Raw genomic sequence first — 23048 nt, forward strand, 5'->3', positions numbered from 1 at the left:
TTAGGTCATGGAGAAGAAACTGTTTCTTTCAGATATGGATCTACAATCTATCAAAGGAGGATGGACGCCTGCGCAAGACACCTCTACATTGTCTGATAGGGTGTGAAGGCTGAGAAACGTTCCAATACAAGCAGTTCCTGCAGTATTAAAAGATGCCCCTTTATTAACTGTAACAGTCAGAGGTGGGCCATATGCTAAGCATACAGGCAAAGTAATTTAAAAAGTATTTAAGGACAGACATGCATAATAACCAGTAGGAAGGACAGTATACAAACAGGAATGGGACTGGTCAAATGTATGCAACAAGTAAAGGTGACTCAGTGTTGTTGGATTTAGTGTTGATGATATAATCACCTGTATATTATAGTGCTCTTGACCTTTTTGTATAATTAATTAAATAACCTGAGCGATTAATTCAGTCTTGAGTAGTGTCTGAGTGAATAATAGGTGATAGACAGGTGATAGAGACAGACAAACAGTCAAAATTAGTATGGTTTAGTGTGTGATTGACTGTGGAAAGTGTTAAACTGAATGGAACCTTTGTCAACGGCAGCCAACAGGGGAGGGTGTGCTGGTTTGGGCTGGGGATAGAGTTAATTTTTTTCACAGCAGCTGGTGTGGGCTATGTTTTGGATTTGAGCTGGAAACAGTGTCGATAAAACAGGAATGTTTTATTACTGCTGAGCAGTGCTTACATGGTGTCAAGGTCTCTTCTGCCTCTCATACCACCCCACCAGCGAGGGGGCTGGGCAAGCACAAGAAGGTGGGAGAGGACACAACTGAGGGAGCTGATCCCAACTCACCCAAGAGATATTACATACCATGTGGTGGTGTGCTCAGCATATAGAGCTGGGTGAGAGAGAAGAAGGAAGGGAGGGATGTTCAGAGTGATGGTGTTTGTCTTCCCAAATAACCATTCCATGTGATGGAGCCCTGCTTTCCTGGAGGTGGCTGAACACCTGCCTACCCACAGCAAGTGGTGAAGGAATTCCTTGTTTGGCTTTGCTTGTGTTTTTGCTTTAACTCTTAAACAGACTTTATCTCAACTCACGAGTTTTCTCACTTCTACAATTCTGATTCTCTTCCCCATTGCACCCGGATGGAGTGGGGTGGAGTGAGCGAGAGCCTGTGTGGTGCTCAGTAGCTGGTTGGGGTTGAACCATGGCAGAGGCTCTCCAACACTTGTCTTCCTGTTCAGAGAATATGTAGCATATATTCTGCACAGAGACTGGAAAGTCTTGCCTTATCTCACCTCATCGTTCCTTGTGAAGGCCTGTCTCTATAGATAGCATGTATCCACACTGGAGACAGACAGAATACAGTGTGCACTCCTAACACTGAACGAAAAGCCTTGCCTCAGCTCACCCCATCTCACTGAGGCTTTTCTGTTTGTACAAGAATAATTACAGCGGGAGAGCTTTCACCTCACCTCACCTTCTGAGGCCTTTTCCTCTGTGCAGAACATGCACATTACCTCTGTGTATTCTAGGGTACATTTAGACCTAAAGTAGCACATATTACCTATACATACAAAAATGTCTCAAGCAAAATGATGAGAGGTGTGTGTATTGTACATGTGTATATCTGTGTCCTGAGGCAGGGACACGGAGCAACCTCACAGAATCTGTCGGATTGAAATAGACCACAGTGGCTCATCCGGTTCAAACTCCCTGCTCAAGCAGGGTCATCCTACAGCACATGGCATGGGATTGTATCCAGATGGTTCTTGAGTATCTCCTGATAGTCAAGTGAGGGAGACCCCACAACCTCTCTGGGCAATTTGCTCCAGTGCACAGTCACCCATGCTGTAAAGAAGTTTAGGTGAAACTTCCCGTGCATCAGTTTCTGCCAGTTGCCTTGTGTCCTATTGTTTGGCACCAGCGAGAAGAGCCTGGCTATACCCTCTTGGCAGCCCCACTTTAGATATTTATAGAGTATATGTGTATAGATATATATTTACATACATATAGATTAAATCCCCTCTCAGTTGTCTCTTCTCCAGGCTTAACAAGCCCAGCTCCCCCAGCCATTCCTGATAAGCAATGCTCTAGTCCCTCAAGCAACCTTGTTGCCCTCCACTGGACATGCTCCAGGAGCTCCATGTCTCTCTTGCGCTGAGGAGCCCAGAACAGAACCCAGCACTCCAGATGTGCCTCACTAGGGCCGAGTAGAGGGGCAGGATCACCTCCCCGAGCCTCTCCTCACCGTGCCCCGGCCTGCTCACAGAGTCACAGACACGGCATGCGGCCTCGCCACACACAGACTAAGCGGGCCGGGCCGGGCCGGGCGGTTTCTCCCCGCCACAGGGGCCGTGCCCGCCGGGAGCGGGTGAGCTGAGCCTCTCGCGGGGTGCGAGGGCCGGCCGCGCTGCTCAGCCCATCCTGCCTGCTCAGCCCGTCCTGCCTGCTCAGCCCATCCTGCCTGCTCAGCCCGTCCTGCCTGCTCAGCCCGTCCTGCCTGCTCAGCCCGTCCTGCCTGCTCAGCCCGTCCTGCCTGCTCAGCCCGTCCTGCCTGCTCAGCCCGTCCTCCCTGCTCAGCCCGTCCTCGCTGCTCAGCCCATCCTGCCTGCTCAGCCCGTCCTGCCTGCTCAGCCCGTCCTGCCTGCTCAGCCCGTCCTGCCTGCTCAGCCCGTCCTGCCTGCTCAGCCCATCCTGCCTGCTCAGCCCATCCTGCCTGCTCAGCCCGTCCTCCCTGCTCAGCCCATCCTGCCTGCTCAGCCCGTCCTGCCTGCTCAGCCCATCCTCCCTGCTCAGCCCATCCTGCCTGCTCAGCCCATCCTGCCTGCTCAGCCCATCCTCGCTGCTCAGCCCATCCTCGCTGCTCAGCCCATCCTCCCTGCTCAGCCCGTCCTGCCTGCTCAGCCCGTCCTGCCTGCTCAGCACGTCCTGCCTGCTCAGCCCGTCCTCCCTGCTCAGCCCGTCCTGCCTGCTCAGCCCATCCTCGCTGCTCAGCCCATCCTCCCTGCTCAGCCCATCCTCGCTGCTCAGCCCATCCTGCCTGCTCAGCCCATCCTCCCTGCTCAGCCCGTCCTGCCTGCTCAGCCCGTCCTGCCTGCTCAGCACGTCCTGCCTGCTCAGCCCGTCCTCCCTGCTCAGCCCGTCCTGCCTGCTCAGCCCGTCCTGCCTGCTCAGCCCGTCCTGCCTGCTCAGCCCGTCCTGCCTGCTCAGCCCATCCTGCCTGCTCAGCCCGTCCTCCCTGCTCAGCCCATCCTCGCTGCTCAGCCCATCCTGCCTGCTCAGCCCATCCTCCCTGCTCAGCCCATCCTGCCTGCTCAGCCCATCCTCCCTGCTCAGCCCATCCTGCCTGCTCAGCCCATCCTCCCTGCTCAGCCCATCCTCCCTGCTCAGCCCGTCCTGCCTGCTCAGCCCGTCCTGCCTGCTCAGCACGTCCTGCCTGCTCAGCCCGTCCTCCCTGCTCAGCCCGTCCTGCCTGCTCAGCCCGTCCTGCCTGCTCAGCCCATCCTGCCTGCTCAGCCCGTCCTGCCTGCTCAGCCCGTCCTGCCTGCTCAGCCCATCCTGCCTGCTCAGCCCGTCCTCCCTGCTCAGCCCATCCTCGCTGCTCAGCCCATCCTGCCTGCTCAGCCCATCCTCCCTGCTCAGCCCATCCTGCCTGCTCAGCCCATCCTGCCTGCTCAGCCCATCCTCCCTGCTCAGCCCATCCTCCCTGCTCAGCCCATACTGCCTGCTCAGCCCATCCTCCCTGCTCAGCCCATCCTCCCTGCTCAGCCCATCCTCCCTGCTCAGCCCATCCTGCCGGGCCCGCGGCCGGGCAGTGCCGGGCGGGGCGCGGCCTCACGGCGGAACCGCCGCCAGGGGGCGCTGTGGGCGGCGGCGCTCAGGGCCGCGACGGCGCGCGCGGCTGCTCGGGCCCTCCCGCGGCTCCCGACCCTCGCTCGGCGCCCGGCTGTGGATCGAGCGGCGGAGGAGAAGGAGAGGAGGAGGAGGAGGAGGAGGAGGAGGAAGAGGAGGAAGAGGGGCAGGCAGGAGTGGGACGCAGTGAAGAAGCGCTGCGAGGAGTCATGTCCGCGCCCGCGGGGCTACCGCCGCGGCCCGCCGCCGCGTTTTCCCCGGGCGGGCCTGGCAGCTCCCTGGAGGCCGCGGCCCCTGCGAGCGGCGCGCCGCGCTGCCAGAACGGTGAGGGGCCTACGCGGGGCCCGGGCGGGCGGGGAAGGGCCGCCCGCGGGGTCCCCAGGACGAGCTGCGCCGCTCCTGCGGCGGTGAGGTCCCTGTGGGTGCTGGGGGCCTGCGCGCTCTTCCTTCCTCCCGGGGGGGCGGGCGTGGGCCCGGCGGATCCGGCACGTAGCGAAGCCCTTTGGCTCAGAGGCAGCAGGACCCGCCGGAGCTGCTCGGGGAAGGTTTGGGCCCCCCGCGGCTGCGTGCGGAAAGAACTTGAGAAGGCGCAGCCTCTTCCCTCTTCGCTGAAGGGGCGAGGGAGGGGATATCCGCACCTTTCTCTCCTCGCGGATTTGGATCTGCCCGGTGCTGTGGCGCCTGCTTTGTGGCGTTTCACGAAGGCTCTGGAGGCCGAGGCACCTCCAGGCCTCGACGCTGGCTGTCGTGCGTGAGAATGGCCAGAAAATCGCGTATTGGGGGCGAGAGTACTCACTTTGTAGCAGTATATGAACTTAAAAGTATTAGGTGGGGTGAGCGTTCACACAACTGGATCTTGCGATCTGAGTTGAACAGGCAACATTGGACCAGAGAAATGTGGGTCACTGAAAAACAAAGGCAGAATAGTTTAAAGTCACAAAATATTGACTCCCATTTCAGGTGGAGAGGTAGTGAGACTGACTGTACTATGAATGAAAGTAGTGAGTGTACACTTCCGCATTTTTAAATTGCTGCACTATAAAATCGGTTCTTTATTGACACACCACATTAACTCTTCAAAATCCCTACATAATCATCTCCTCTATGTAATATTGGTGTGGTAAATAAATGTGGCCTCTTGCATAGAGTTCTAGCTTATACTGTTAAATCTTTTGTAGCAGACTATTTCCTGCACAGGTGTGTTTTCTGAACAGATCAGTATGCAGGGTAAGGACCTACAAAATATTTTACTTGAGAATTGTGAATTTTTCTCGTGTCCAAAAGGGAAATTAAGTGCTAAGCACTTAAATGCTTATAAAGTAGGTGTTGAGGCAGTCACCGAAGAAAATGAATATAATTAAACGGTAGGTTTTAAGGAGATAGTGATACCTCAGTTGTGTCCAAACTGGTATTGTAATGCTGGTGTTTGTAAAAATTGTGCAGAAAATGCCAATCGATATGGCTTTTAATCAAAAAACATGCCGTTATCGAGATACAACTGCTACAGCATGAATAACCTGGAAGTGTTTCCAGAAACAAATAGAAACTGTCATCACATCTTCTCTTCATGTTCTTAGCTGAATGAAATACTAATTTTAAAGAGCCATCGTTTTTGTTGTTTTAATTAATTAACTCCTTGTTGCTGCTAATATTGTTAGAAACAGCTTGTGTAAAACAGGGCATAGGCCATTTATTTTCTGAAAAACACTTTAATTCTGAGAAATTTATACACCGTTCAATAACAGACTTGAATTGGTTTCTGTGTTCCTTTAGATGCTTTTGATGACATTAGTCAATAATTTTAGTCTCTGAATTTTTTATTTTGTGACATTTAGCAGTAGCATTATAAAATGTTTCTGTTGGTCTATCTGTTGTCTTGTAGTGCTAATCTCCTGCAGTTACAACACAGGATTTGGGGCTTTTTTTTTAAATTGAAGTAGGAGGGGAAGTAGAGGGGAATAGTAACATAAAATGACTAGTGGAAATTTCTATTCTATCTCATAGAAACTAAACCTCACAAAGAGGACTGTCATTGCTTTTGAAATTTAATTTTATATCACTGTAATGGAATTTAAATGTAAGATTCTAAAGTGAATTGAGCTATTTCTATATTGGCTGAAGGAAAATACCAGTGTATCCTTTCAAGTGTTTAGAGTGCTCTGTGTTTTAATTTGATTAAATGTGAATTTTTCAGTTAAAACTTTGTAGTTGCTGCCATCTCATGAAAAAGAGTGTTTTTTGCAGAAGGCAAGCAGCCTGTTGTACATATGATGGTATTAAAAAGGATGTTTAGGTTTGTTATTAGTAAGTTTTGCTTGGTTCAATGACCAAGTCCGTTTGAGATCCTTGGAGACTTTAGTTTTTGTTAAATTTAGGGGTGATTGTTTTGTTGGGTTTTTAAAAGTAACTTCTTGTGTATATGGTATTATTTTCGAGAAGTTTTTTTTTGTTGTCTTACAAGTGGCTTTGTATCTAAGTGGAAAATGACCTATTTCCTAATTTCAGCATAACAAAATGGTTCTTGTTAAACCAGTACTGAAAGATAGTGTATTTCTTCAGTAGTGATGGAGGACTTCAGCGCTAACAATTTAATGTATTGAAATGCAGCACTGAGAGGATAATTGTATTGAATCCCCATGGCTCTTTAGAAGAGTTTTGTCTGGTGCTGTCTACAGCTGGTTTGTAAGGCTGCCATTGGTATCTCTACTGGCATTTTGGAAGCAAAATTTCCATTATTATGTTATTTAGCCTTGTTTTTCATCCCTCCTCAGACTTTGGATAGTTTCAGTCAATTTAACAAAGAGAATAGAGATGTGAAAGATGGGAAACCTCTGAATATTTTGTGAAAACGGGAAGCTGTGTGAATGAAGGAGGAGACATCAATTCTGTGACTGAGCTGTAGTGAGAGCTCGGCAGCAGCTTGATCTGCTGGTTTGTTTGCCAGCAGTAAACAAGGGACAGTGGTGCTGCCCTCTGCCCACGGAGTGAAGGACATGTTTGGAAGCTGTGGGAGTCTTCTCTGGGGGTGGGTAAAGGGATATTGCAAGTTTTGGAAAGCTCACAAGTGGTTTTGGATAGAAAGGAAGTTTGGTATTGTAGCATCTGTAGACTCCGTGTAGGTAGGGTATGTGGCAGATGGCTGAATTATGCTGCTGAGGGAATGCATGGACGTAAAAACCAAACATGGCATTAGCAAGCAAAACTTTACTAATTCACTTTGTGGTATAGTCATAGCACTGCTGCTTTTTTGTGTGGGAGTTTGGAGTTTTTTGCATGGTGGCTCTCCCCCCCCCCCCTTAAAAAGCATTAAGATTTTTGAGGTTTACTATCACAAGGGGGTCCGATGCTGGTCAGCACCGGTGTGCTGCGACCTTCGTAGAGAGAGCGTCCTGCAAAGAACAGCTCTTCCGGGGGGATGGCAGGCCTCCCTGGGCAGCAGGGGATTTCAGCAAGTGCAGCGACTTCTCTGCTACAAGTGATATCAGCTCTTTGTGAAATCACCCAAGGCGAACTCGGGGACAGAGAGACAGAGCCTCGTTTGGCAGTTCCACAGAGGCAGCTTTTGTTGTCCAGCAGCCCCTGTGAAGGGACGGCCAGGGACAAAGGCTCCCTAGTCTGGGGCAGAAACAGGGGCTTTTTATGGGAAAGGCAGGGGGTGGGGTAGAAACCAATGAGCCAACTGGGTACAGACTATTACCATATAGAAACAAGGCATGCTGGGGGTGCTTCACTTTGTCACCATGACCCAGAGAAAGGTTGCTTATCTCTGGGAGAGTCTTTTTGCCCTCAGGCCTCTCTCCTCCAAGGGAGTGCAGAGGGCTCTTGTGCCAGGGGTCACAGCCCTCCACAACTTCCCCTTCTTTTTTTACCAAGAACGCCTCCCGAACACCCTTTTTAAAGCAGCTTAAAAAACATGAGAACATGGGCAATACAATAAGAATTACAATGAAAATCCACAGTTTACCTGTTAATGTCTGTGTAATTACACATTGTAACATTATATAAAATATTAGTTTGTTCGTAGGAGAGGTTCACTGCTTTCATTATAGAGATGATGTGTTAGAAATACACCTGCTGTGTGCAGCTGGTGTGCGATTAATGAGATTTTGAAATGATACTGAAGATGTATTCTGATTTCCAGTGTTGTAAACTGTCCAGTTGTCTAGCCACCATTAGTAGCTTCGGCTACTAGTTGCAGTGCAAAAATTACTTTCTACTCACATTCTTTATAATCAAATGGACAAAAAACTCACTTCAAATAATGAGATTAATCTCTCATCTTTAATTGTAAAACTTGCTTTCAAAGGACCTGCAGTTTGAAATCAAAAATGTAATTTTTCAAATATTGTCTGTCTCAGTGAAATTTTCATGTGTGTATTTATAGATGTTTCTACTTAAAATGTGAATAAAAAGGACTCTGCATTTTATTATGTAGAGACTGAAATCTTGTATTGGTAATTTAATCTCTGTTTATGGTGTGTGCTTTTAAAAAAGAGCTAGGTACTGGAAGACTTCACAGTAGATGATTTGATATGCAACCTTTTATTTAGAAGTCAGGTGCTCCTAGACCAGTTTCTAAATTATACCTGCTCAGTTAGTTGAATCTGCATATATCAGTAGAACAGATGCACAGACTTTTCAAATAAAATATCTTTTCTTGACACCTTAAGTGACATAGCTGCTTAAAGCCATAAGCCTTGACACGTGTAAGTTATTGGTGTATTTTTGGGTTTGCTTTTTCAGACTTTAAAAAGCAGGTCAAAAGTCTGGCAAAGTTCATGTGTCTGGTAATGACTTGCTAACTCAAAGTCATTTTCCTTTAAAGGAGAAAAAACTATGCAGCTCTATAAAGTAGTTCCCACTTTTTCAAGGAAAAGGTGAATCAGAAGCGTAGTTACATGCTCTCCTCAAAACTTGAGATAATTTTTTTTTAAAGCTCTTTATGCTTTTCTCCAAAGTGCCTCTCTGTCTTTTACCCAGCCATCCAAGTTACTGCTCTGCATTTTTTTTAGCTCCTTTCTTGTCTGCTCAACTTCCTGTCAGTTATGAAAGGGCATTTTTAATTTTACCAGAAAGCAATTTTGGGCAGTATCTTCCTTATTTATAGGGGTCTGTTAACAAATTCATTATTAAAATTGCCTTGCAAGTTAATCATAGGACACCTAGAGGTTACTTTGAAAACAGTCGTTTTTCAGAATTTCAAGACAAGGGAATGAATGCTTAAGTTTTGTAATCATTGTAGATATAAGCAGGGGAATCAACTATTCATTATTACCTCAGCTGCCGTTTAATTTGTGAGTGGGCCAGTGCTGTGTTTGTGTTTTTATTGACCAAGGAGTGAGAAATAACACCACAGTCATTCTGCGTGGTGTAAGCAATAGGGTGTGGCAATTTTAAGAAAGTAAGTTATCCAGACACAGCATCTGTGGTTCACTAAAAATAAAAACAGGGTTAAGGAACAGAATGTGAGGAAGAACTTTGAGATTTTCCATTGAATAGTTGGTCCTGAGAAAATCAGTTTGGACATAGTTAACATTTGGTCTCTAGCAAGCAAGCACTTGTTTGACCCTTGCTGGACCAGTGTGTAATTAACCTCTAATGTTGCATAGTCAGTTGCAGTGATACCAGAGGTCAGTTTCTCTGATATCAACATCTCTTACACGTGATGTAAGTATCAGGCAGTAAATTAAAATGACATGCCTTATCAAATACTCTGTAGTTCCATAAAAACATCAGTTTTCCTGAAAGCATAATACATAAGGACATAGAAGACAAATATAACTGCCCTGCAACTCTTTATCTTGGTCACTGTATTGAAGACTTGTAAAGAAGAAATACCTATGTTGTTATGTAGTGACATACTGATTTGACTGCAGCTTTTCAGTTTCCATATTCAGGCAGTTTCTGTAAGGCAAACCCTTGTGTTCAAACACTTAGAAACACCAGTTTGGTGTTTATTGTTGCTCACTATTTTTTTTTAAGTATTAACCTCTTAGAAACTGTTAAAAATATTCAAAATACAAACAAGAGGCCAACAGTCTTGGCATGGAATCCATTTTTCTGCTACTTCTGTGTGTGTTTACTAATTTCTTTTCTTCAAATACTGTATTTGCATGTGTTATACTTGGTTTATCCTCTCTCTGCTGATGGGGATTGAACTCAAAAATAGTGACAGAAAAGAAGAAGAAAGTAATTGTTTGTTAATTCAAGTGCAGAGTCCCTTTGGCACTACTAGCAGATGCTCATTTAATACATGTGATGTTTTCTCTTCATTTCAGGTCCTATGCAGAGTCAGATGCAGTTCCCCTCTGGCTATGGCTCACATCTTCCAAACTACAGTGCGCCTTCAGGACACTATTCCCAAGTGCCCAATAAAGCTGCTGCTTCACATCTGGATAATCAGTACAGAGCCAGTTACTACCCTGGTTACTATTCAGCACCAGCACAAAACGTTATGACATCTGTGGGTAGCAATGTGTTGAATGCACAGGAATCACAGCATTTGTACAACAACACTCCTCCCCATTCAGGGGGGTCCAGTGACAGACCTGTTCAAGGAGCAATATCATCTGCATCCTACTTGCATATGAGTGCTCAGCAGTCACATTCAGCATTTGATAATCACTACAGCACTTCTGTCAGCTCTTCAGTTGCACCTCAGGGATTCCCCCTCAATTCTGATCACTATGCCATGCCTGTGGTTTCTGGTGCCATGTATCCTAATGTTTCCTATCCTCCCGTGGCTGCTGGCGGTGCGTATGGGCAGACATTTACCTCGCAGAGTCTACCTACTGTTGGACAGTTCAAAGACACAAATGCGTTTTCTAGCCAGAGTACATCAGTACCTCATTCTGTTCAACAGCACGTTCCCGTGGGATATAATACAACATTATCAACTGTTTCCTCTGCTCAGTCTGTGCAAGACAACCTCAGCAGGAATCTCACTGGATCAGTTGCTAAAGTAAACAACCAAATAAATACAGGTATGGTATTACTTGAAAGATCGTGAACTTCCAGATTTGTCTGGGAAGCATAAGTAATCATGTGCTCTTGTTGGCTGGGGCTTGTTCACTGTGGAATTCTGTAATGTAATTTTGAATTCTGTCACTCATTCTTGTAGCTTTTCTAATGTGGTTACCACAGTCCTCACAATAGCAGCTACTTGTTTCTATTGAGAGATACAGAAAAAATTCACTATTTAGGGGATGGTTTTAGTTTACTGGTGTGTTTTTCATGTGCATAGCCTTGGAAGGGAATTTTTTCATGCAGTTCTGCAGCAATGGGTAATTTCTGAAGTATATCTGTTAATCACAAAGATACTTTTTTCTGGCTAGAGAATTTTTCATGGTTTAAGTAATTTCTTTAAATTTTGCATTAGTGAACGCTGTGAGAGACTGAAATGTTAGTTGTAATGACTCAAAACAATCAGCCATTTGTGGAGGCCACAGGGAGCTTTGCTGAGGCCAGGTGTGCACACTTTCTCCAGGGGGAGGAGTGTTTTTGGGAGTGTGGTGTGTGATGGGGAAGCCTTTGATCCACACAAGACAGGGAGGGTGAACACCCACCACCAGTGGCTAGAAGCTGGGTTTTGAGCTAGGTAAGAAGCAGACCCTGTGGAGGCAGGGTGATATTTTATGTCATGCCAGTTGTCCTTCTTTACACAACTGTCACGCTTAGGCCAGAGGGTGTTCATCCCTTCTGATGGGGCATAACTGGCTCAACTGCACTGACGTGAGAGGCAGCGTCATGTCTTAGAAGGGATCATAAACCATCAAAGACCCCCGAAGTGCCCCCAGACTCAATTTCTGAGGCCTTCCACCAAAGGACTGGGCATGATCCACAGTGTTGCAAAAGACAGTGTAAAACTCTCCCGCCTGCATGCAAAGGGAAGTGCTTGGACTTCCCTTGTACACCTGAACATGATTAACCCATTGAACTCTGTTGTGTTGGGCTCCCACCACCAAGAAGACCAGAAGAAGAGGACTAACAGGACACTGGATCCCCAGGTGGTGATACCTTTCTATTTATCAAACACATATAATTTATGTATATTCCTTTTCCAAGTTAAGTATAGGTGGCCTGTCCACTTCAGTGAAAATCAGTAGAATTTTGTCCCATTTGGATGGTATGAGGCACCTCATGATATGAGTCCATTCTCATCCCCACGTGCTGTCCATGCCTGTTATCAGCTGGCTTGTGGCTGCCCAGTGCCCATGCCATTTGCTGAAACCTCATTGGTGAGTTAAGGTGATGTAACAGCACATGCTTTACTCCCAGACACATGTACAACACCTACAGAAGTGCAGAGCGCTCTGGAGGCCAGGCTGTCTTCTCCTTCATTGACTTGGAGAGACCCAGGGCCCTCAGAAGTTCGTGGTTTCTATGGTACCATTTCCCCCATGCTCCACAGGGAAAGCTCACAAATACGATGTCTACCACATTTGCGAGTTCCTGGATGTGTTTGTGATGATGTTGGTATTTCTTCACTTTTTCTATGGCCGCTGCTTCTAAAGATGTGTCAGTACACTCATATCACACAGTCACATCCACCACGAATGTTTGGATTTCCTTCACAAAAATTAAGTCCGGTTTGTATAACCCATTGCTGTTATCTCTTCTATGTGGTTCCTGAAACACTGTCCAATCTTGCTTTTTTGCTTCCTTTGATAACATTTCACATAGGTAATTGTGCCTTTTAATTCTTGTATCCTGCACAATTGGGCAGTTCCCAGTGAAATGAGAGCATGTTTTATTCTCAGCCTGGGAGTGCCTGCAGGATTTGAGGTATTTTTCTTGTCTACCCCTTGCCACTCTCTTGATGGGTCTTAATCTGTCATCACTCTCTTTCTCTCCCCTCCCCTCTCCTCTCTTTTTAATTATTCTCTCATTACTTCACATTTACTGTTAAATAAAATTCATACCACTGAGTTTGGCATATGGTCTCATTTGCACCTTAATTCAGGCAGAATCATCTCTCTAGTAATAGTAATAATTGTATCTTAATAAACACACATGCATTTTCTCACAAATTTCAGGGAAAAAGGGGAGCCCTACATGGGTTTGGAGTCAGCTGGAGGCTTTTTAATCAATAGTTTTGATAAGCATTTGAAAGAGTTAGGAAGTTGTAGCTGATTTTTGTAGGCAACAACTTGATAGTTTTAGTATGGATGTAGCTATAAAGTTGTGAAGGTGCCAGTTGAGGGCAAGTATTTTCAGTCCTCACTGGTACTTTCAGCTTCTGTTTTGTAGGAAAACTGAGTCCCAGTTCATGGGATAGTACTTAGTACTACGGAAGCATGGAAGAGATTAGAGATGTGGGAGTTCTTTCACATTGAAACATCCTGCTCTGCAGATGAGAGAGCAATGGTCTGTGCAGGAAGATTCTGATTTTCTTTCTAAACTGGGAATTTTCAGACTTCACGGAGTTTTGACTTGTAAGCAGTGCCAGACTATGGCTTGCTTTCTCTACTGAAGACAGATATTAGATAGCTGTCGGTTTCCTTTTTAATGCTAAATATTTTGGATTATGGTGTAACATTGAAACCGTTTTAGGAGTCCTTGTAACTGAGGTTTTCTCAGACCAAGGACTTAAGAAAGAATATGGCCTTGGTAAAGCTTTGGGAAAAGCAATTAAGCTTAAATGAAGCTCATCCAATCCACAGTTTGAATTTAGTTTCAATATTGTTTCCCATGTGCCCAAGGCTAGGATGTAGTGTGTCATGCTCAGTTCAGTTTTATACTTTTAATATTAGTAGATTTGAATTCTATGCTGAGGAGTGCTCTGTGTAATTTTCTCCAGTATTTCAAAACCATGAAACAAAATACCGTTTAAAAAAGAAAAATAGGGAGCTCCTTGAAAAGCTCCTGAAGTTACTGTCATTTCGTCTTTGAGCATAAAAATGAATTCTTTCAAGGACTGGCCAAAGAAGTTGACTCTGTGGAGTGCAGAATCTGCAGCTGGACTTGAAGGAGTGCAGGTATCTTTCCAGAATAGCACAATATGCAGTAGGCGTCCGAAAACAACTTATTGTTTGTTGACACTGGTAGTGTTTTATTTTAATTTCAATGCTTGTTGATTTTATTTCCTGTGGAGGTGTCTTGAGATGATTTGTTCATAGCAATTTTTTTTGTAATGAGCAGCTGTTTTAAGGGTGGAACAGTGGAGCTGACCAGATGGTGAAGAGCAATATGAGCAGTAGTTTTATTTTTGAACTGTTCAATGCTGCTCTTAAGGCTATGATTGAATTAGTACATGGCCTCAAGAAGAAGTAGTAATATTACACTTGAATTTTGAAGAACTAATGATAGACTTGGCTGTGGCATGGATGCTCACTTTGCAGTTATGAAAACAAACACTGATCCACTGTTTCTGTTACACTTGGGTAATACTGCAGTCCTTGGTTGGTTTGCCAGACTGTAGGCATCAGTAGTTAAACCACATTAAAACTCTTTATGGGCTTGTGAAGCTGCTGATAGAAGCATGCCCTGTGCTTCATTGCACAGTGGACAGGTTTCTGGAAGTGAATTATCTGGAAAACAATTTCTTTTTCCTCTGAATTCTGGTTCAGCCTCAGCACATAAATGATTCTGTATTTGCTGACTAAGAAAAGCAGATAAAGATAGCAACTGATAGCAAGGCTGAAGGAAGAGCTGTATGATTTTATTACTAACTCTTGAACACTTTAAACCATTTTTGATGCCTGGGGCTAAACAAACTGCCTCCAATGATATCTGATTTCTTTTCATCTAGAACATCTTTGACTAAAATATATTAAAAATCCAATTGCTACAACACCTGGATAGTAAAATACATAAATAATTACAAATAAATGCATAATAATAAAATTGTAAAGTAATTACAGTAATTGTTTGATCCTGGCATAATTTGTTTGCTTTTGAGATGCTGAGATGCTTTCTAAATTTCCCAATGTAGTCTTACTGTTCTCAAAGGCGGTCATTTTATACATAGTATTCTATTTGTTTTCAGCCTTTAAGAAAAGGAGTTGAATTTTGAAAATTATTTGCCAGTTCTTGTACATCCTTGGAAAGTGTCTGGATACAATACATAAGGAGCACAGGGAAATAATGAAATATCTGTGGGGAGGAAATTTTCTGATTATTTCATACTCCCTGCTTTCCCCAGGAAGAAACAACGATGGGAAACAGTTGTCATCTGTTCTGTGCATAGTTTTTAGCTAAACTACTTTAAAAAAAAATTAAGATACGCTGAAATTCGTAAGTGCTTTCTGTGACTGTTTGTGTAAAGAAACTTGGATACAGTATCCTCCTGTTAGTAACGGTGCCAGTAAGACAGTTTGCTGTCCTTGCCCCTGTGCTGTGAAAGATGACCCTTACAGTCTTTCAATTATAAATAAGCAAATTGCAGAAAGACTGTCAGTGAGGATGCTACAGTTTTGATGTATTTTTCAAAAGCACTTTTGTACAGTCAGCCCTGAAAGCTCTCTGTGATGAAAATGAAAGCTTTATGTAGAGGAATGATGTGTTAATGAAGTCTGTGTGTTCAAATAGGACTTACTTAGGCTGGTAACTTAGGCTGGCAAGATTTTTCAGAAGTTGTTTGATTTTAATTGTTTTTTACTTGAATCAAAAAAGTTGTCACCACTGGATTTAAATTGGTTTCTTTAAAAATCCAATTTTATGTATAGCCCTGCAAAGCTTCCAGCATGTTAAATTTACTAAGGTCAACCCCCTGAACTTCTGTATGCTGTGTCCTAAGGACATAGAACTGCAACAAAGTCTTCCTGAAACTTTAGCAGCCCTTCTCTGAAACAGCTGAAGTATTTTCGGCGAGCTTGCTGAGATTTCACTAGAAAAAAACAAATTTATTTTAAGAGGGGGTTTTTTTGCTGGTAGTTGACTGCTCTTGATGAATATTAGCCACTGAGAATAATTTGCTTTGCAATTTGAGATTCTTCTTGGAAGTTTACACTAGTTTAACCCTGCAATATCACCCTCTTCTAGCTTTAAATTCTGCATTTCAGCAGAACAGTGTTGGTAAAAATCTGTCCAGGAGTGTTATGCTATTTAAATGACATACTCTGTATTATTTAGGCTCATTGTCTTTCTAGGTCAGTAGTTTTCTTTAATGTTTTTCCAGCTTATTTCAGCTGCAGTCGGAGCACTCTCATTATTCTTGGTGCTCTCCAAGTTAGCATGGATGTCAGCCAGGATGCCTGAATTTTACTGGACTCCTCCCTGAGGAGAGGGGGCTGGAGAACTCCTTCTGTGGATATATGGCAGGGGTTTCTTTGCATCCTGGTATGTATGGACAGTCTGCTTGAACAGGAGACACTCTAATTTCATTATCTCACGGACATAGTTCCCCTTATGTCAGATCAGGATGTAAAGTCCTTGCTGCCCCAGTTCCGTGGGAATGTAGGCTATAATCCTGTAAGCCTGCTAATATAGGTGTGGTTGAAAAAAGGGGAAGGACTGCAGCCAGTACTGAAAGTCAGGAGCAAAGGATGCTGTTGAAAAAACAAGCTGCAGGGAGGTGGTACCTCTCTCCTTAGAAATTGTATGTTATGTTGGGTGTGGGTGTGTGAGGGATTGCAAAGGTTGTGAGGGCAGGAAATCAAGATCACAGCTGGAGCAACTCAAGAAGGATAATTCTTGCATCTCTTCTAAAATTTTGAGGGGATGGTGTGGTGATACTTTTTAACTATGACCTCTAGGTCTCAAGTTAGAAATTAAATTATAACTTTGTGATGATGTATAGGGAAAAATGATGAATTACACTACTAATCTGCTCAGTTCTGATTCTTCCTGTAACATGCCTTTTAGCTGTAGATCTTTATACTTGATCATTTTTAGTGCAAGAGGTGTTCATGGTTAAGACGCATGAAGTTTTGAAAACTTCAGTACACATTGAAGGTGAGAGGAGTTGAATGTGAAAACCAGAAAATACTGTGTCATTGAGAATGAGGTTTATATTTATCACTGCCTGAGACAACTCTTGACTTCTCATGACATCAGTTGATGGGACTATTATATGGCCTGATTGTGTTTGTCCTGGTTAAGTTGATGGGAAACTTGTACTCTAAACTGGTGTCAGTCCAGCTTTGTCTTGAGCTAAAATAAGCAATCCTAAAATGATCAGTACTTATATGACAGAATGCAATCTTCTCATTGGCCAGAGAAAAAAAAAAGGTGATAGCATAATTTCTGTAACCATGGATTGTTTCATGTGGTGATAGTTACCAACAATGTGTTTTTAAATGTTAACTTTGTTCCAGTGTTTCCTTTGGTCTTGGTTGCTTACAGCTTTCAAAGCCTTTACAGAGTCACCAAATAAAGTTTAACATTTAATTTTGCAGGTTGAATTTTTATACAAAGAAAAAAATACACTTTATTTCTCAGAGTTTTAAAACTTTTTTTTTTTTTTACAATGCATTTAGAGGATTCATGTAATTTTGAAGGTAATTGGATAACCTTTGTTTGAGAATAGATATTAGTACTTGGTAGGAAGGTATTACATCTTCAGCTAATCCAGGTGTAAATTGGTTTTGGCTTTGAGCATGTGACACTGACATTACAGCATTTAGCACTCTCTACACTGGTGCTTGATGCTGCCAGCATTGCTATATTGACTTTGAAATGTGGAAAATACCATCACCCTACAACAATTCTCTGCTACAAAACCTGGATAAGCATGTGAATGTGGCAAAGAACTTCCCTTATTGTCTTGCATATCTTACTTGAGGAAGCTACTGTAATAAGAGCATTCCTGCTGACAGGTTCTGAAGCTTCCATGGGGAATCTGCAAGACAGTGGGTAGAAGCAGAGGTTATAGCAAGTACATCTCAATAAAAATGCTCTGTATGTTCGTTGGAAAAGGACATAATTTTGATTTTGATAAGCCTTGGGAAAAAGCTGTATATATGCTCAACATCAGAATTGAAAATTGCAAAATATATAAAAGTTCCCTTAAGATAATAAAGATGTGTGTGGTTAATTTGACTGTAAATAAGAAAAACAGAAGGATCATTTTAAGCCACCTCTTCTTCTTCACCCTCTAAAGGAAACCTCAATTTGCCCATAAAGTTCTTTGAGATATCACCTCCCATTATTCAAGGAGAAGTCAAGGGACTCTATGAACTACAGAGCTATATGTGCAGAAGAAGCAAAGTTAATATTACCTCTGCATCCTCTAGCAAATTCTGTAACTTAAACAAGTACTCTACAAATGGTGAATTTTGTTCTTGCTTAATTTCTGTGTTTACTCAGTATTTTTGGTAAAACAATTTCCTTCTTATTTTTAACGGCTTGGTCTGTCAGGGTTTTTTTAGAAAGAATCATAATACAAGTATTCTCAATTTATAAGCAAAGAGCAACCCTTATGTTGTCCTTGTCTTTGAACTGGACTGTGTCAAATCTCTCAAAGCATTAATCTGACCTTTTTTAAAGCAGGTTATATCTAGTCCAGATGCCTAAAACACATCAGAAGTTTTGTGAAATACTCAGGGTTGATTGAAACAGATTGCTTGGAATATGAGTCTCATAATTGAGTACCCAAATTGCAAAGTGTCAGCACTGCAAGGGAGGCATAATATTGGTCTGCTGCACAAGGTTTCCTCTCGTGGGAGGAATGCTGAGGGGGGCCTGTTTCAGGTGAACTACATTCCACTTATGTGGGAAGAGCAACTTGTAAAAGCACAGAGTTGAGGGGATGTAGCAAAAATAAGCTTCAGCTTAGTCTTGCTTTCACTTTTTTGCTCTTAGTTGTCAGAGCAATTTGTTCGTTATAATGGAGTTTTAGCACTATAGGTATTAAATTTTTTAAAGCAACCAACCTTTCCATAGATACTCGTTTGAAGGCATCTCTCTTTGAAGTACTGTATTGTTTTTTGTAGATACTCTGAAATCAAATGCGATTGCTTGTGTTGTGTAATTGTCTGTGCAAGTACATAGAAAGGGTTCCTGCTTTCTGCTGTTGTTTTCAGGTGGCATTGACTCTTCACAGCCCGGGCACTCAGTGAGCCAGAATGTTCCATTTGCCAAGCCTGGAGCTGGAACATCTGCTTCCTCTGCTGTGATGTCGTCAGTAAGGTCGCCTGCTCCAAGCCTGTCTTCAAAGCCACCATCTTCACCATCTGTTACACAGTCACCAGAGCCGGCCCTTCAGGAAGGTACTAATAGGGAATGGGAAGTTACAGTACAGACTTCTGCTCTATTCCACATGCACACATGAATGCTGGAAGTTTTATTGCTGCTGTTCTGTGTTTGACTGGAGTACATGTCTGGCATCTCATCAGGCTCCCTTAATGGTGGTGTTTTATGTCAGCTTGTGTTTGATTTCCTTTGTCCAGGTGTTGTCTTTGGCTTGTTTGTCTTGTTGGCAGTCTTACATGTCTCTTGCTCAAAAAAACCTTCTTTTAGTTCCCTTATTCTTCTAAAAAGCTGCTCCCTACTTTTATTTCGTAGAAGAAGGTCTAAAATTTAGCTGTTATAATTAGTCTGTATTGAAAAATGAAGTGTAAACTAGAAATTTGCTAGTTTGTGTGCGGAAACAGTGGGTTTGAGGATTAAGTGCAAACTGGTATAATTCTTTTCTTAACTGTAAGTGCCTGTGGAAAGCTGCTGCAAGAATTGTGGGAAAACAGGAGTTTTTGTATAAGCTCCTTCCTGTTCTGATGTTGGCAGCATCTTAACAAAGAATCATTTGGCTCCTGAGCCTTCTTCTAAATTAAAATTTACACTGATGTTTTGAGTTGCCTCTTGATTGTTACATGTTTCTGTATATAGTATTCCAAATCTAATAGACTGCATGAATTTTTTTTTTTTTTGGTCGTGTTTTCTCTTAGCAATTTCAGAATTTTAAATTCTTGCAGATAAAGAACTCTGCATGAGGGGTGGAAGTAGGCATTAATTTTGTCCAGAACAATGTGATATCTCTGGAGTTCAAAATGATTGTCAACTGCATGTTGTGTAATTGTTGCAGTGTATTTTTTTATTCTTAAATTGCAAAATCCTCTGTCGTAAATAACTAAATTACCCCTTTTCCTCCATTTCCTCCTTTTTCTGGTAGAATGCAGCCTACAGGTTGTCCATAAATTATTTCTATATATATTAGAGGCAAAAAAATAATTGTTCATTGCTATAAAGTCCTATGTATGGTGTATAATTTTAAGGAAAATATGTAAATTTTTGGAACTGTGGATCTTGCACAGTTTTATAGTTGATTTTGGTGCTAGATAGACTTTGTATTGTAGGTGTGCTTGCTAGAAAAAAGTGTTGCTTCTTCTTCCAACAAAATTGCAAACCATGTTTTTAATGAGAAAAAAGATCTTAGCTTTTTAACTGTGATTGCTTTGATGTGCAATGTGTGTGTTCTGGAAGTGATTCCTGTGGAATCTGTGAACCCGTGGTACGGCAGCTACAGATCAGTGAAGTGGCTGCTGAACTCTTTCCTACATTCAAATGCTTCCACTAAGTGAAGGTCTATGCAGTAAGTAGCTGAATGAGCACACTTTAAAAACAGTATGTTGGCAGTATAAAGATAAGTTGCCAGGAGTTTATATTGATCTAATTTTACCCATTTACATGTCATCACACTTAAGTTTCTATGTTCAGATGATGGTTTTATGAGCATTGGAAGACTTCAAACTCTTAATTAGTTTCATTTGAGGAGTCTGAAATAAGCAATGTACTTTTGCTTTTTTTATCAACAACATTTTTGTCAACAATTTGTGGAAATGATCCTACTGAAAAAATAGAACACGTACTGAGTATTTGCCTGGGTTAGAATTCCAAGTAAGTTTCCCATGCAGAGATCAGATGGACTTTTTTTTTTTTTTTTTAATTTAATATTTTTCTAAATTATAGAATACCATTGTCTACATGAAAGCATTGTGAAAAAAACAGTTGGAATTAATTTTTCAAGAGAATTTCATTGTTTTAGGCTCCTATTGGGGCATTCCTATAAAAACTAAAAAATTCTGATTGTTTATTTAGCTATGTTTTAACAGGACAAGAACCTTAAAATGTATTAAAGCCTATTTAATCTTACATAACTATCTGTAGAAATTTAATGTGCACTTTATGTTTTAAAGGCTTTTATGGTATGGGTGATTGAACTTAAAATACCTAAAAAGTTGATTTATTTCACAGGCAAATGTGTCGTTATCCCAATTTATCTTCTGTATCCTGCCACGTACATTTCTAGGTGTCTAAATTATACTGGGATAAAGCCTTGGGATGCAATATTATTATATCACAGGTACACTGGTTGCAGGCTTTAGAAATTTCCAGTCCAAGAGATTTGTGATGATTTAAGTTCTGTGATTGCATTTTAGGCCAGATTTATGAAATAATCTGACTCAAAATAAATAATGATTTCAAAATTATCTTTTGCAGTTTTAAAACTGGGAGATTTTAATATCATTATCAAATCTGTAAAAGATACTGAGTTGTCACAACAGAAAACATGATTACGCACATGATTGCACTTGGAACTGCTGTCTGCAGCCACCCATTGGCCTACTATTGGCATTGCTGGACAGTGAACTAGAATGGGAGACTTTTCCCCCTGAAAATGACTGTTTAAACTAGGTTATTTTTTAGCCAGATCTATTCTCAGGAGCGTTTTTTTGGCTGGCAGTGAAAATAAATCTACGCAAACTCATAAGGCTGGTAAGAGTCAAACCAGCCCTGTCTTCACAGCATTCATAGTGACATAATTTAAAATTCCTAAACTTCTGTGTCACTATCATATATTTTAATCTCTTCTGTATTCTTTCTGAACACCTGCATCCTTAATGTATGTGACCAGTAACTGGAAAAGCGGGAATTTTAGCAGTAGAAGATTGTTTGTTTGGGGCTTTTTTAAAGTAGTCAAAAGGCTTCAAAGGAACATTGATAGAATGACTAATCCAGTCCTTTTCTCTCATCTGCACATGCTTGGAATTTTTGCATTGGCATGCACTTTCCAGGTAGATATCCTTTCTTTCTTCTTCCTGTCCATGTACATGATGTTTATTAGAGGTCTGTCTTTGCGCTCTCACACTGGGCACATCTACTTTTACTTTGGTTCTCGCTGTTACAGTGCAGCCTTTCTTGTCATCCTTTTTTTCCCTTTTACTTGCATGTTAATTTTTTTAAGGTAGGTTTTATTTTTTTCTCTTTCACAATAATGCAGTTGTCCTGTTTTATTCCTCAGCAGTTCTCCCAGGTGTGACAAAAGGCACAGTCTGTTAGCTCTACTCTGTTCTTGCGCAGATAATGATTTTCTTGTATTCTCCTGCTCAAGTACATCCAGTAAATTTATAAAAGATGGGACTAGAAATTACTCAAATTAGCCCTGTGTTTTATCAGTATGGAAAAACTGAAGCACTGTATCTACTCAGTTGCCCTTGGGATGATTTTTCAGTCATTGTTGTGACTATTTGAATTATAGAGAGATTTGATGGGAATTGTACAAGTGTTAATGCACTAGATAAAGGAGTATTATGCCAGTTTTCTTGCACCAGTCTCTCTATGAAAGTTCACCTCAAGAATGTTGTTACAAAGTTTTGCTTTGTTTTGTTTTTGCTTCCAATATTTGGGTAGATACTCTTCACCTTGATTCTGTTGGGGTTTTTTAAGTGAAATTAAAGTGCTCCTCTTGGGTTCACTTGCTAACCCTGTTTGAAAAAGCCATGAAACTAACAGCGTTTATAGGCCGTGTTTTAAATAAAGGTTGATATAGTTGATTGAAGTCGTGGATGGGCATATTATTAGTTACCATCATGGTATCAGATTATGCATAACATAACACTTCTGTAGTGCTTTATAGTATTAAAATAAAGAATGCTACTCAGTGGTACAGTGGTGCCACAGTACTTGTATGGGGGAAGAAACCCCAAATTCCCCAAAATTTGAAGAGTTTTGAATACTTAGGATAATTTCTTGCCATAGCAATCCATTAGATTGATAAGAGAGAAACAGTGATCACTTGCATTTATTTAGGATGACACTGCCTGACTAAAAGCATATTTAAAATCCTTGCTAACCCTGCCGTGTAACAAGAGAAACGTAAGATTTCTTGGAGATGCTGAAAATGCATCAATAGGAAGTAATGTAGGAAATTAATTATAAGCCATTGCTGCATGCTTTACTCTGTTTTAAAGTGCTATGTTTATGTGTTGCTTTTGTGTATTGTTCACATATGTTTAGAGTAGATACTGTAAAAGCAAACAATTAAAAAACTAAAAAAACCCTGATAGGTTGTACTGTGAAGGT

General features: G+C 42.2%; 1 protein-coding gene across 2 annotated transcripts in view; it reads left to right on the forward strand.

Annotated features, from left to right (window-relative positions):
• Nucleotides 1-3834: 3834 nt before the first annotated feature.
• Nucleotides 3835-23048, forward strand: part of SEC24B (SEC24 homolog B, COPII coat complex component) — a 46488-nt gene continuing 27274 nt past the window's right edge. Inside the window, exons 1-3 of one of the 2 annotated variants that reach the window (XM_032109121.1) lie at nucleotides 3835-4133; nucleotides 10088-10792; nucleotides 18773-18958. In XM_032109121.1, coding sequence (XP_031965012.1) covers nucleotides 4019-4133; nucleotides 10088-10792; nucleotides 18773-18958 — 1006 coding nt within the window. In that variant the 5' untranslated portion in view covers nucleotides 3835-4018. The remainder of the gene's footprint in view (nucleotides 4134-10087; nucleotides 10793-18772; nucleotides 18959-23048) is intronic. The other variant, XM_032109120.1, reaches the window with a different exon arrangement.

This window comes from Corvus moneduloides, chromosome 5, assembly GCF_009650955.1.
Source record: "Corvus moneduloides isolate bCorMon1 chromosome 5, bCorMon1.pri, whole genome shotgun sequence".
NCBI classification, from domain to species: Eukaryota; Metazoa; Chordata; class Aves; order Passeriformes; family Corvidae; genus Corvus; species Corvus moneduloides.